The sequence below is a fragment of the Leptopilina boulardi genome, unplaced genomic scaffold (assembly GCF_019393585.1).
Source record: "Leptopilina boulardi isolate dan_hultmark-lab unplaced genomic scaffold, ZJU_Lbou_2.1 LbouV2_112, whole genome shotgun sequence".
Taxonomy (NCBI): domain Eukaryota; kingdom Metazoa; phylum Arthropoda; class Insecta; order Hymenoptera; family Figitidae; genus Leptopilina; species Leptopilina boulardi.
This window is the reverse complement of record NW_026137655.1, coordinates 4,407,408-4,420,074: the sequence shown is the minus strand read 5'-3', so window position 1 is coordinate 4,420,074 and position 12,667 is coordinate 4,407,408. Positions and strand designations below refer to the sequence as shown.

The window sequence follows — 12,667 nt, the reverse complement described above, 5'->3', positions numbered from 1 at the left end:
AATAATTGAAAAATTCATTAGATTATAAATTAATTATTACTAAATTTGTTAAGAAATCAACAATGCAACTATTACTTTTCTTCGGTTTAATCCTTTGTGCTTCCGTTGCTCATCAAAATATAACCTATAATATATGTATTTACCTATATTCCGTTATCCTCGAAAGTTAGGAGCTACACAATAAAATTTTAATGTTCACGATAATAATTCTAGAGACACATTTTTCTTCAATGTCCTCTTGTAAAAATTATAGTATAAAATACCAAAGTATACAACTGTAGAAAAACACATGTTTTAATTTTAGACTAAATATTACGGGTCGTCATGAACAAATCAAACAGACACTGCTGGACACTGCTGGTCGAATGCAGGATACAACATACAAATTTTTGAAGAGATTGTGTTATTATGGGTCTGCTTACAATAACTTCCAAAGCACAGCCAATCAGATTGATATTTGGAAATCCATGGAGAATGAACAACAGGAGGCGCGATAGTTGAATACATATAATCATTATAATTTTCAATGCTTCTGTAAAGGCGCTTGCACACCGAGTACAAGCGCCTTAACTATTGCCAAAAATAGCCAACGAAAATTGAAAAATATCTAAAAATGCCATGTTATGGGGGAAGGGTCTGCTCGTGAAATTTCACGGATTTTTAATAAAATATTTCTGACTGTAATTATAACCAGTAGATGTATACTGTATTATTATGCAAAACATATATGAAAAATGTTATGTAAAGTATATTCTGAAATGTAGTTTTTATGCATTCAGTTAAATGTTTAAAAACAATTTTCAAGTTTATAAAAGTGTTTCATGATACTGACAATTATTTATGATCTAAAACTGGTTCAATCGTTTCTCCTCCACGAATTTGTCCCCATCCTATTAGACGCCAATGCTTTTCCACGCGTCTTGATAGAGCTATTTTTTCATCAACTTCAGTACATACTGGATTGGTCAAGCTTATTTTAGCAAGATCAGCTCTAGTTGCTAGAACACGTCCACCCGTGCTTAATGATCCAATATTGACTAAAAGTACTTCATTCCTTGACAATTTTGGTACCTGTAATTAAATTTAAGCGCTTTGTACACCTCACTGGCCTGAGAAGATTTTTTGATGCATACAACTTATTAAATAATAAAAAAGTATGTGTTTTTAAAATGTAAGTTGGTCTTTCAGTCATACCTTAGCTCCTTTTTTGTCACCTTCAGTTCTTACACCTAGCAATCGTTTTAAAAGATAATAGGAAATTTCTAGTTCAATGAAAATTTTAGGCAAAGCTCCGACAGCTCCTAATATTTGACCAACCAAACGATCTGCACGGCAAAGGGTAGGTTCAATTTTAGTTCCAACACCTGTAAAATAAGAAAAATTTTCTTTAAAATGCATGTGTGCTCTTATACTCTTAAAAATTTTGCATTTTCTATAACACATCCTATTTTAATTTTCACGAAATGAGACAACGTTTTAGCGACTTCATCAACACGAGTAAACATTTTTTAAAAATGCTAAAGAAAAAAACCACTAGGGCTTCTTAGTTAAATTTGTATACCATTCATCTCGCTCTTAAGTTTTACAATTCGATGAAACAAAAATAATTTAAGTTAGTTGCATATGTTACCAATTAATCCTCCTGGTACAGCAAACTGTAACTCATTTTGTTCAGCAAATAGAGAAACAATTCGAGAAAAGATTGGACGACAAGTTAATTTTCCTTCACTATCTTTAGATACTAAACCAGGTCTTACTTCTATTTCCATTCCAACCTACAAACATAACATGCGCTATTTAGTTTGATATTTCAGAATGTAAAAGAACATGCTTATTTTGGCTTCTTTATATAAGTATTTATATAACCATTATCTTAATAATGAAACTAGCAATAAATAAGCTCTCAAAAAGAATTTTATAGAGTAAAGATAATTATGCTAGATAAATTTCTTTTTGAATCAAAATGAACATGTGTGTCACCGGAAGGTTCTTCTAAACCATACTACCTAACTATTGCAGGTTTTTGAATATATTTTTTTAATTACCTTCAATACTCCCTTCAAAATACTGCCACCAGCAACTCCACCTTTAAGATCGTCAACTTCACAACCGGGTTTGTTTACGTCAAATGATCGAATAACAATTAATCTTGGCTCTGAAGTGAAATCACGTAAAGGTACTGGGATTTTCTTTGTAATATATTCACATAATACTTCGATATTGTACTTCAATTGAGCTGATATAGGAATTACTGGTGCTGCTTCAGCTACAGTTCCTGTTAAAAATTTAAATTATATAATATACATGCTATTGAATTTTTATATTCACCTAAGTTTTTAAGTGTTATAATTGTTTAATTAAATTTTACTAATTTAGTTTAATAAATTAGGGGCCATTCATTAATTACGTAAGGGTCCTTAGGGGGAGGGGGGGTTTATAAAATCTCTACATGGTCTTACGTGGGGGGGTGGGGGGTAGAAGCTAATCTTACGTAAGATTTTGCCAAGTATTTTCCATTTGTATTGATGTAATTAATTTTTTAATTACATTAATATTGTTAAAAACTTACGTAAGAAGGGGGAGGGGGGGTCCGAAAAATCTTATGTATCCTTACATGGGGGTAGGGGGGGTCAAAATTAGCCAAAATCGTCCTTACGAAATTAATGAATGGCCCCTTACAATAAAATTAAATACAAAAATTTACCTTGAACAAATTTCTGAATCTGATCATATTGCTCTTTTGCTTGACCCTCCTTTACTAAATCAATTTTATTTTGTAAGATGACAATATGTTTCAACTTCATAATTTCAATGGCTGCCAAATGCTCTGACGTTTGTGGCTGAGGGCAAGATTCGTTTCCAGCTAAGAAGAAGAACATTGTTATTATTTAAAGAAACAGTACAATCTGAAATTACGAGATATATGTGTATAGAGGAGGAATCATTTTTCAGAGCAAACAATTTGCGACATCTAAAGCTTTAACATTTACTGTCCGAAACGATACTTATAAAAGAAAAGAAATAACTTATTAAAATTTTAAGTTTAAAAAAAGCAATGAACCGTGGAAATACTCTACCTATTAACAATAATGCTGCATCCATAACTGCTGCTCCGTTAAGCATTGTTGCCATAAGAATATCATGACCGGGACAATCCACAAAGGATACATGGCGAATTAATTGAAATCGGCCAGGACATGCAGAACGTAAGCATGGAAATGAATCATCTTTACTTGAACCTCCTGAGATATAACATCCAGGTCTAGGACACTTTTCATTATCGCACTTGTATATTTTCGCATTTGCATATCCTGAAAAATGTTTAATTATTAGTCTAAACGAACCATTTAACGATAAAGCCGAATGGGACAATATATAGTAAAAAAACAAAAATCTACTACAAAATAATGGTTCATTTATTCTACAACAAAAATTAAGTCCAACTAAAAGTTTACTTAGTAACAGATGTCATTAAAGCCTGTCGAATAACGGAAAATAATAAAATCTATTTAAATCTTAGTCCGATCTATAACTCACGTGTTGTTTTCCATATAACTGTATAATTAAATTATGCGTTAGTTTAATAATATATTTATCATTATTTATGCATAAGAGAAGTAAAATCAACAATCAGGGAGCCACATCACCACATTTTTGTTTAAAAATTTCCTGACAAACAAAATTTTTTCCTTGAATGGTGGACACCAGTTAGGACAACTCAAACTGTATTATACTAATTAAAAAAGTATATTTCTCTTTACTACTTTTCCTATACAACTGACAAACTCATCATTTTCTACTAATGAGAAGCTGAATAGACTATTTGTTGTTGTTATTACTATCTTACTATAGTTAGTTCTACAACTTACCTGTTGTTGCAATCAATTAAAATTAACCTAATTTTTATTGGTTCAAAACTTTAAAAAATAAATAGTGGAGAATAGATTACAATAATAATGAAGAAAGAAATAATTTACTATTTTTATTTTAAGTAGAAAAGATCTTGTACAATTTTTAATATACTTTTTTAAAAATTAATCTGAGCACTTGATAGATACTGTGCAAAATTTTTTTAAAATTTATGAGGTTAAAAATTGAATTTCTTAATAAAATAGTTTAAATTAAAATAGATATATTCTCTTTTTTTGACTATCTACATCGTGGATTTAAAAGTAGATGGAAAAACTGATTCGAAGAATAAAAATTGAATTTAATATACTTAAATTGAAAATTTGTCACAATAAAGATTATTATAAAACCTAAAAACTATAACAGCAGTTTTTTATACATATTATCGTTAATCTTTGGGGCAAGGAGCACCAAATTTTCATATATTTTTACATGGGAAAAATATTCTTGTTGTTGAAAAGAATTGTTAATTCCGAATCTAAATCAATTGAAAATAACAATATTCTACATTTTTAAAATTTTTATCTTGAAAATTATGTGCTATTGTTTCTTTATAAAGAACCCAGAGTAGAAAATCATAATACACTTATAAAAATCCTATAAAATGGCTACATTCTTTTGTCATATTAAGTATAATATAATTTATTATATAAGGAAACGATAAAGAATAAAGATGGGATATTCAAATTCCTTTGTGCTTGAATATTTTTAGTTGTAAGGTATAACGTGCAAACACTTGATCTTCTTTTTAAGGGGTTGTCCATAAACTACGTAGCCAACTTTTTTTTGGAAACATTAAATTCCCCATCCCTCCATGTAGCACACTGTTAGATGGGGCATTAGCTACGTGGTTTATAAAGGACCCCTAAGAAGATCTTTACAAAAAAGTCTTTTTTTTTTTTTTTTTTTTTTTTTTTTTTGATAAAAATAAATTGGATTTTTATTGACGTCAATATGTTTATAAAAGTTCATTTTAATGTGATTACTTGAATGTAAAAAAGTAAAAAATTGAATAGTAATTATTAACGTTGCATAAGAAGTGTAATATGAAATATGTTGTATCAAAAGCTACATGTATAGATTGCCTTTCCGAAAGTACATATAAATATATATGAGTGATTTTTGTGTTAATCAATAATTGCTTCGTTTCTGCACACATGATCAGTATGACACTCATTTAAAGTTTATACATGAGCTAAAGAACAAAATAATGATAGATATGCGAAATATTTTACTTTTTCTTTTTGTTAAAAATTTCACTAAAACATGAACTTATTAATTCATTAAACATTCGAAAAACCCTATTAAAATAAATACTGTCTACAGACCTTTGAACCGCAACGGCATCTAGTCCGATTTTCTAAAGTTATATCATTAGACAAGGTCAATGGTAGCTCTAATCTTTTTCGCGATTCTGATGGAACATTTAGAGTCCCATTCAGGGTTTGAGATGTAGAAATTTTATTTTTTTCATGCATTCTAATTGATTGACACATATAATCAAATGTAAGTTCTTCGTTTTGTTCAATATCCTTTGTAGCAAATAAAGCCAGTTTCGGAAGATTTGGATCTAAGCAATCAATCCAGACGCCGTAAACTGCTAAATTCGGTTCGCAAGAATGATTAATGAAATGCGAAACATTTCCGTAGACAGCTGCATCAACAGTGTAGGGACACTGGTCTTCTGTGTCATTATAGTCTAAATCAAATAAATAAGTTCGCCCAGCAGCATCGTATTCTTTACCACGTTTCTCAGCCTCTTCATTAGTGATGACTTCTCCAACATACTGAGTAACAAATTGTCCCCTCTTGATTTTTCTCAATGTTTTTACACCCCAACCCCTATCATTTGACGTTCTGAAGACGCAAATTTTCACTTGAGAACCTCGCTGAACAATTCTGTTTTGGCAGTCTGGAGGGCAGCGACAACGTTTATTACACTCATATATTGGTGTACCGGGAGGCAAACGAATTTTACCCGTTGACGTATAAGGAAATGAACTCTCACATTGAGCAAAACAACATCTAGTTTTTGAATCGCAAGTCAAACACTCACAGCCAATTGGTGGATCTTCTGGAATAGTTACGTTTGAACCTGGCAAATAATCTTCAATATACAAGAAATCTTGTGGAGCACATTCCAAATCTACCATATTTTCAACGCGTATCGTAGGTTTACCTTGCGTTATGCTGTTGATTTCGTTTTCCCAATCTTTCAAAGAGTTGGCCTGCTCTCTTCTTGCCTTAGTGAGCATCAATCGTAAGATACCTTCCTTAATCTTTTCTAAACAACTGTCACGCTTGCTCTGAGACGTTCTATTGTATTGCTTTATCTTCTTGAATAAATTATCTTCTGCCGTCATTTGAGAGTCATCAAATTCTTCACCATTATTGACTAATTTCTTCATGAATCGTTCTACATCTCGTTTTTTTGGGTAAAATTGAATTTTCATTTGAAACTCTTCTAATGATTTAAATCTATTTTTCTCAAAATCATTCAGTGCCTCTGCACAATCATTTAAATGTTTAATTGGTTCCCACGTAGTATTGTCCATATTCCAACTCTTCCATTTAACTAAATAAAAAATTGCTCCATTCATAATTCTTTTATCTAATATTCTTTCGACTTCATATATATTCCCAGACTTGACTTTTTTTTTATTATTTTTTAAATTCATCTTTGTTTTACTAATGTCTTCTAAAACTATTCTGACTTCTTTCAATTTCTCAAGTTTTAGCAAGTTTGATATTGGAACAAAATACTTAACTGAAGTATTGCTCGAAGAAAATTCATCATAATTCTCAACGGTGTTACATTCTTTTATAATACAATTATTACTGTCATGTACTTCTGTTTCTTTTTTTTCTTCTAAGTACGTCAATGTTTGAGAATTGCATAACTGATCCTCAATTTTTGGCTGCTTCGCTGTCGGTTGAAAGCATCCAAGAGTTATGGGCCGTTTTTGACAGGCGTTGATCGTTTTGCCTGGCTCATCTGGTAGTCCTGCCTTTTCTCCACTGCTAGTATCTGCTGCACAAGCACGAGCCTCTGCAATGCCAAACATTTAAACGTCGTCATTTTCTTTATTCAGAAGCCTTTGTTTCAAAATTATTTGCAAAACACTTTCTTAGCTTAAAATTTTCCCTTTCAACCCTCTAAGCTTATCAACCTCTTCAAACACAATATATTAAAATTATTATCCATTCTGTGCTAAATTGGTATAGGCCACACCCTCATATCAGGCGCTATTACGCAGTATTAATCAGAGTTTTCTTTAATTTTCTTTTTTTTGGTTCCTGCAAGTCTAGACAAACGAATATACTAGTCTAACATTCTTTGGTTACAATAGCACGCGCTTATTTTAAATAATTCATTTCTAACAAATACTTGATTTAAAACCAATTCGGCATCTAAGGGAAGACCCTACGTAAAACAGTCAAAGTTGACAAATAATAAAAGTAAGTTCTGAACTCAATTTAAGACGGAAAGCAAGCACGTCACGCAATTACTTCTCGCTCATTGTTAAAACTTAATTCGCTCAATTAAAGCATCTTTAGAAGCGGATAGAATTATACCGAAGACACTCAATTTTGTAATTGGTTAAAGTTAGCTCAAGGTACCAATCAACGACATAAACATGTTTAGACATTTTTCAAATTATTTCTTTAAGGCTACAGTAAAAAACTGATAAACATTACAGATTTCTGCGGCTTTATTTAGTTTAAAATTATGATGATGTTTAATATAACATATGACATAAAATTCATTTTACACAAATCTCATTTGCCACACATTTCATTTGACATAAATACAATAAAATTAATTTAAATTTGGTGGACGAATGCTGCGCAGTCAGGTTGGTACTGGAGTCGACCAAATTTTATCGAGAGAACAGAATTATAGTCCAACTTTGCTTTTTTCCTATCATTTCATAATAATCAAAGAACCGAAAAGCAATTTAAATCGTTTTATTTCAAGTCTTTTTCAGCAGTAGTATCGTTGATTCAAACTTGTCTTTTTACAACTTTTAAATTTCTTAATACTCACTGAGAGATTTCACTATTACCCATCACTGATTGGGTGTACATATTATCAAGGGGAAGGTGTTTGATGTTTTGGTAATGCAGTGACGATAGATTATCTGCTGAATACCGCTGGCACTCGACTGTCGATCAAATGGACATGTTCCCATTTTCCATCTTTTATGACAAAAGATTAGTAAATCGAAAAGGAAAAGCAGAAAATGATGGACACTTGATAAGCAGATGGATGCATTAACTACACACACACACACACACACATCTAACCAAAACGCTCTGCTTAATAAGTTGTTGCATCATGAAAATTTAGGTCGTCAGCTCAGTTTGATCAGAAATCATAAACAATTCCTGACACTTGACACTCAATATAATGAAAGTAATACAACTAAAAAACCTAACACTCGGTTTCATACACAAATGAAAATTTCTGTGAAAGGTGCTAGAGTTATGGAATTTTAATTTTTTGTATTTTAAGAAAAATTATTTAATAAATAAACTGCCCCTTGCGATTTGCTCGGTATGCAAGTAATAGAGGGTAAATTAAAATTGCGATACTTTTTGTAGTTTACTTTTCTAAACAACAATTTATAATTAAATTCATTGGAGTTTTAAGAAAAATGTAGGTTTGAGGCAATAATTTTTATATTATATAAATTATTGCGACAAACTTGAGATTGTTATTTGTTATATGAAACAATGTTTTTCTGGCTTGAAAAAAGGTTGTTTGTCATATAATATAAATAAAGGCAGAATAGTGAATCGTTTTTATACATGGGAACTGACACGTGTTCAAAATAAAATATTAATTCGAGAAACGAAATAAATAGGTCATGTAAGCAAATTAAACTAGCCTGTAATAATTTTTATTTTCAGAATCATGAGATTAAAAAAAAAAAAACTATTTTTTTTAAATTCACGTTCTGAGAGTAGACAGTATTTAATTTAATAAATTGATTATAAAGAAAATATAGAATAACAGTATTTAAATTTAGTATACATTCACATTAAACTTAATATATTTTATAATAAATTAAATAAAACTGTTTATGTATTAAATTTCATTACTGGTATTGCATATTTGCTTCATACACACTTTGTATTGTTTTACCAAGTGACAAATATTCAACTATTACAATTTTAAAAACACTTTAAGTGCTTTTTTAATTATCCTATCAATAATTGAGACGTATGTGGACATATGCATAGAAAAGTCACACTTTGGCAGAATTGGGATGACAAATCAACAAAGTGTCTCAAATAACACTATTTAAATAGTTTTATTCAGCTGTCACTTTAAGTAATGTTGTTTTTCAAGTAAAATTCGAACGGCGAAGTGGTCCTTTTCATTCTGACATCCACATATATTAATATGTTGACATATTAATAAAAGTAATATGACTTTTGAATATATGCATATAGATTACTAGTATAAGTCTTTCAAGAGTTGTTATAGCGTTTTTACTATCGTTTGACGTTACTTATCACATCTGGCCGCCATATTAAACTAGTCAAGTGTGGCCACTGAGGGTTAATAATTAAGATTTCAATTATGTAATTAATTAATTAATTATTATTATTATTCTTTAATCTTGTCAAAAATCCTCTATTTTAGTTTCATTTCCTACCTTAAATGAAAATTTACTATAAATTCAAATTAATATCTAGTGATTATTAATGCAAGGTGCATTTCTTACTAAAGATTTCTAAACTTGTAAGAAAATATGACTTTTTTAAATGTGTGACATAAATTTACTCACCTAATTTGATGGTTATGTTTCGTTCCAGTTCATTTTTAAAACGAACAGTTTGCACACCAGAAATAGCTTTGACAATTGTTGATTTACCATGTGCTACATGACCGATTGTGCCTAAACAAAAAAGGTGTTTATTTGCGGTTAGTTAGTTCTAATTATGTTATTAATATATTAAACAATATGCATAAACTAAGAATGAAAATTTAAAAATACCAATATTGATAGTTGCTTGACGACTGATGACTTCCGGTGATAAAGGAGAAAGCTGATGCACATCCTATAAAAAAATTTATTTATAAGAAATTTTAAATTTAACCACAAGTAACTCATTTAATATAAAGGTTTTTAAAAATATTTTTAAAAAAATAAAAGAATATTCCTTTAAAAATTGTATTGTTGTTTATTACAATGAAAAAAAGAGGACTTTAAAAATGCATCAGAAAACATTGTCGTGACTAAAAAAAATATTATTTATAATCATTGCGTTAATAATAAGCATATTTATAATTTTTATTGAAAACGGCTATTATTAGAAATATTATTTATTAATAATGATCCTCCAAATAACACGTATTTAATTGTTTATATTGCTTGACTTTTGTTTCTGTCTGGATTTCCTCTCGAAAAATAATCGATAGAAACCCATTAAAGGTAATTGACTTTATTCAACCCATTCAAAATCGTCATTATATCCGATTCATGCAATTTGTTTCAATGATTACGTATTGTCTCAAGTATTTCCTTATATATACATTTTAGTAGTCAATATTTAAAAATGCAAAATAAAGATAAATGAAGATGTCGTTTTATCTATACAAATATGTCATTGTTTTAACATTATTAATTTTAAAATCTACTCAAAATAATAAATATAGGTATACACTGACTTTTTAAAAATCCTATTTATTTGAGATCAAGAAATGAAAAAAACAAAATGAGAATCTGAATTTATCACTAAATAACGCATGAGAATATAACCGTTAGGAAACTTAATTTCAACAATTTATTTAAAATTGTCAAATTTTATTATTTATAATAAATAAATTATAAAAAATATATTACAGAAGAGAAATTTATAAACAACATATTCTAGATTATTCGTTAATTTTAAAAATTCTATGGTATGAGCTAAGAGTGTAGTAAAATTATCATAAATTAAGAGTATATATGTACCAAACCATATGCCGCGCCAAAATGTTAACAGTATAAATTACATTTTATCACTGACATTTTATATTTTATATTAAGTAAAATTTCTAAGAATACTAATAATAAAAGTAACAATAATAATAACAATAATAATATTGATTTAAATAATTGAATAGTTTACATCAGCAACATACCTTTAAAAAAAAGTATGTAGAAATAAAAAAACCAAAAGTTGTGGAAACGTGATTAGAGTTATTGTAAAAACGGTATAAACGTTATACATACGAGTTTTGATAACTCTTGTTTCAATAAATTAGGTTGTCCAGTTGTTACACCAAGAATATCATCACCACCCATTATTAATTATTCAATAATTAAAATCACAAGAAACACAAAATTTTCTTGTTTTTAAATTTACTTTTCACTCAACATGTGCAAGAATGGAAAGCAGCAAACGGACCAGCAACAGAAAAGTAATGGGAAGTGACGCATCCAGGGATGGCAACGTATGAGTAGCCTAAACGTAGGATTAAGCCGTTTCTATAATAAACTGGGTTTCCTTAAGGAGCTGTCACAGCTTTGCAGCCTGCCTGCTAGTTTTCATTGTAACGACACCTTAAGAAAGTCAGAAATTTCAAGTGTGAACTTCTCTCTTACTCTAAACTGCTGTTTCAACAAATTTTTTTTCATTGACATGAATAAAATTGACTGTCGAAATCATTCGCGCGCATATTTTTAAGAGTACGGTCACACCTCGATAGATAGCGCGGCTTCCTACATATAATATAATATAACGTATAAGAGTGAGAGAAATAAGAACATTTTTTATTTATCTCACTCTTATACGTTATATTATATTAGAAAGATAGTCTCGCTATTTATCGAGATGTGACGACCGCTCATATCGACCCACTCGTGCGTGCTTCGTAGTGTGCTCCGTCTCCGTATCACACGGAAGCTTTGACGATGCTTATTTGTTTTGATTGCAAACCCAGTATAATTATTTTATTATTGTTATTACCGTGTTTTAATAAATGAAATAACATCAAATATAACAAAACAATTTAATAAAAATTAATTTATAAGCATAAATAGATTTTTATAGGTACTGGTTAACATTATCGATAGAATATTATTTATAGTGATTAAATAATAATAACTAATAAGTACAAAAATTTTTACGTTTATCCATTTGTTTAAATCTTAAAATTTAAATTCGTTTCTACATAAATTACAAGTTAAAATCGGAAAATAATTTCATTTCTTTATGTTTAAATATTGTTAAATATACAATATATTGTTATTATTTAAAAATTGATAAATATTGATATTTTTTATTTAACGTATTAAAAGTCAACTTTATCTTGAAACCTTTTTATCAGTAACATATTTCTCTATTTTTTAATATTTTCTTTGTAAATAATTTATATCAGCAGATATATGTATATAATATGAAAAAAATAAATATAAAATTTTCAGAAATAATTTTTTTATTTTGTTTTTAACAAAACGATCATACATTAACCTTAAACTAATAAAACTAAAGCACATTTAAAATCCAATTGTTTTATAAAATCTATCAAGAATATGAATATTGTTTGATTAAGTATATCAGATAATTTTACATACACGGTAATAACAATAAAATAAGAAAGCTTCCGTAAGACACGGATACGGAGCACGCTACGAAGCACACTACGAGGCACGCACGAGTGGGTCGATTCAATCGTGCCTTGTAAAGGTACGGTCATACGACTTTTGGAAAAACCATTCTTGTCTTTCTCTCTCCTAAGACAGAGGCATAAGATTGTCTC

The 12,667-nt window shown here is 29.4% G+C and overlaps 2 protein-coding genes across 3 annotated transcripts in view; one reads left to right on the top strand and one right to left on the bottom strand.

The window, feature by feature from the left end:
* LOC127279617 (40S ribosomal protein S4) overlaps positions 1-12,667 on the top strand; it is a 43,389-nt gene that overhangs the window by 21,406 nt on the left and 9,316 nt on the right. The gene's annotated exons all lie outside the window — the stretch shown is intronic.
* On the bottom strand, positions 680-11,356 carry LOC127279512 (eukaryotic translation initiation factor 2 subunit 3-like). 2 transcript variants are annotated; one of them, XM_051301919.1, is made up of 9 exons: positions 11,139-11,344; positions 9,918-9,981; positions 9,708-9,818; positions 3,078-3,311; positions 2,705-2,863; positions 2,046-2,275; positions 1,631-1,775; positions 1,195-1,364; positions 680-1,071 (listed from the first exon to the last, which is right to left on the bottom strand). In XM_051301919.1, the coding sequence occupies exons 1-9, from the start codon at positions 11,208-11,210 to the stop codon at positions 835-837; spliced, it is 1,422 nt and encodes a 473-aa protein (XP_051157876.1). In that variant the 5' UTR covers positions 11,211-11,344; the 3' UTR covers positions 680-834. The 2 variants fall into 2 exon arrangements, with proteins under 2 accessions (XP_051157876.1, XP_051157868.1); XM_051301911.1 differs by lacking the exons at positions 680-1,071; positions 1,195-1,364; positions 1,631-1,775; ... (1 more) ...; positions 2,705-2,863; positions 3,078-3,311 and adding an exon at positions 3,958-6,958 and having other exon boundaries at positions 11,139-11,356.

Excerpts from the sequence above, each read along its gene's own strand:
- LOC127279512 (XM_051301911.1), bottom strand. The coding sequence starts at position 11,210 with ATGGGTGGTGATGATATTCTTGGTGTAACAACTGGACAACCTAATTTA. Across the intron at positions 9,819-9,917 it reads TCAAGCAACTATCAATATTG|GCACAATCGGTCATGTAGCA; the intron begins GTATTTTTAAAT and ends TTTTTTGTTTAG. Across the intron at positions 6,959-9,707 it reads AAACATAACCATCAAATTAG|AGGCTCGTGCTTGTGCAGCA; the intron begins GTGAGTAAATTT and ends TTGGCATTGCAG.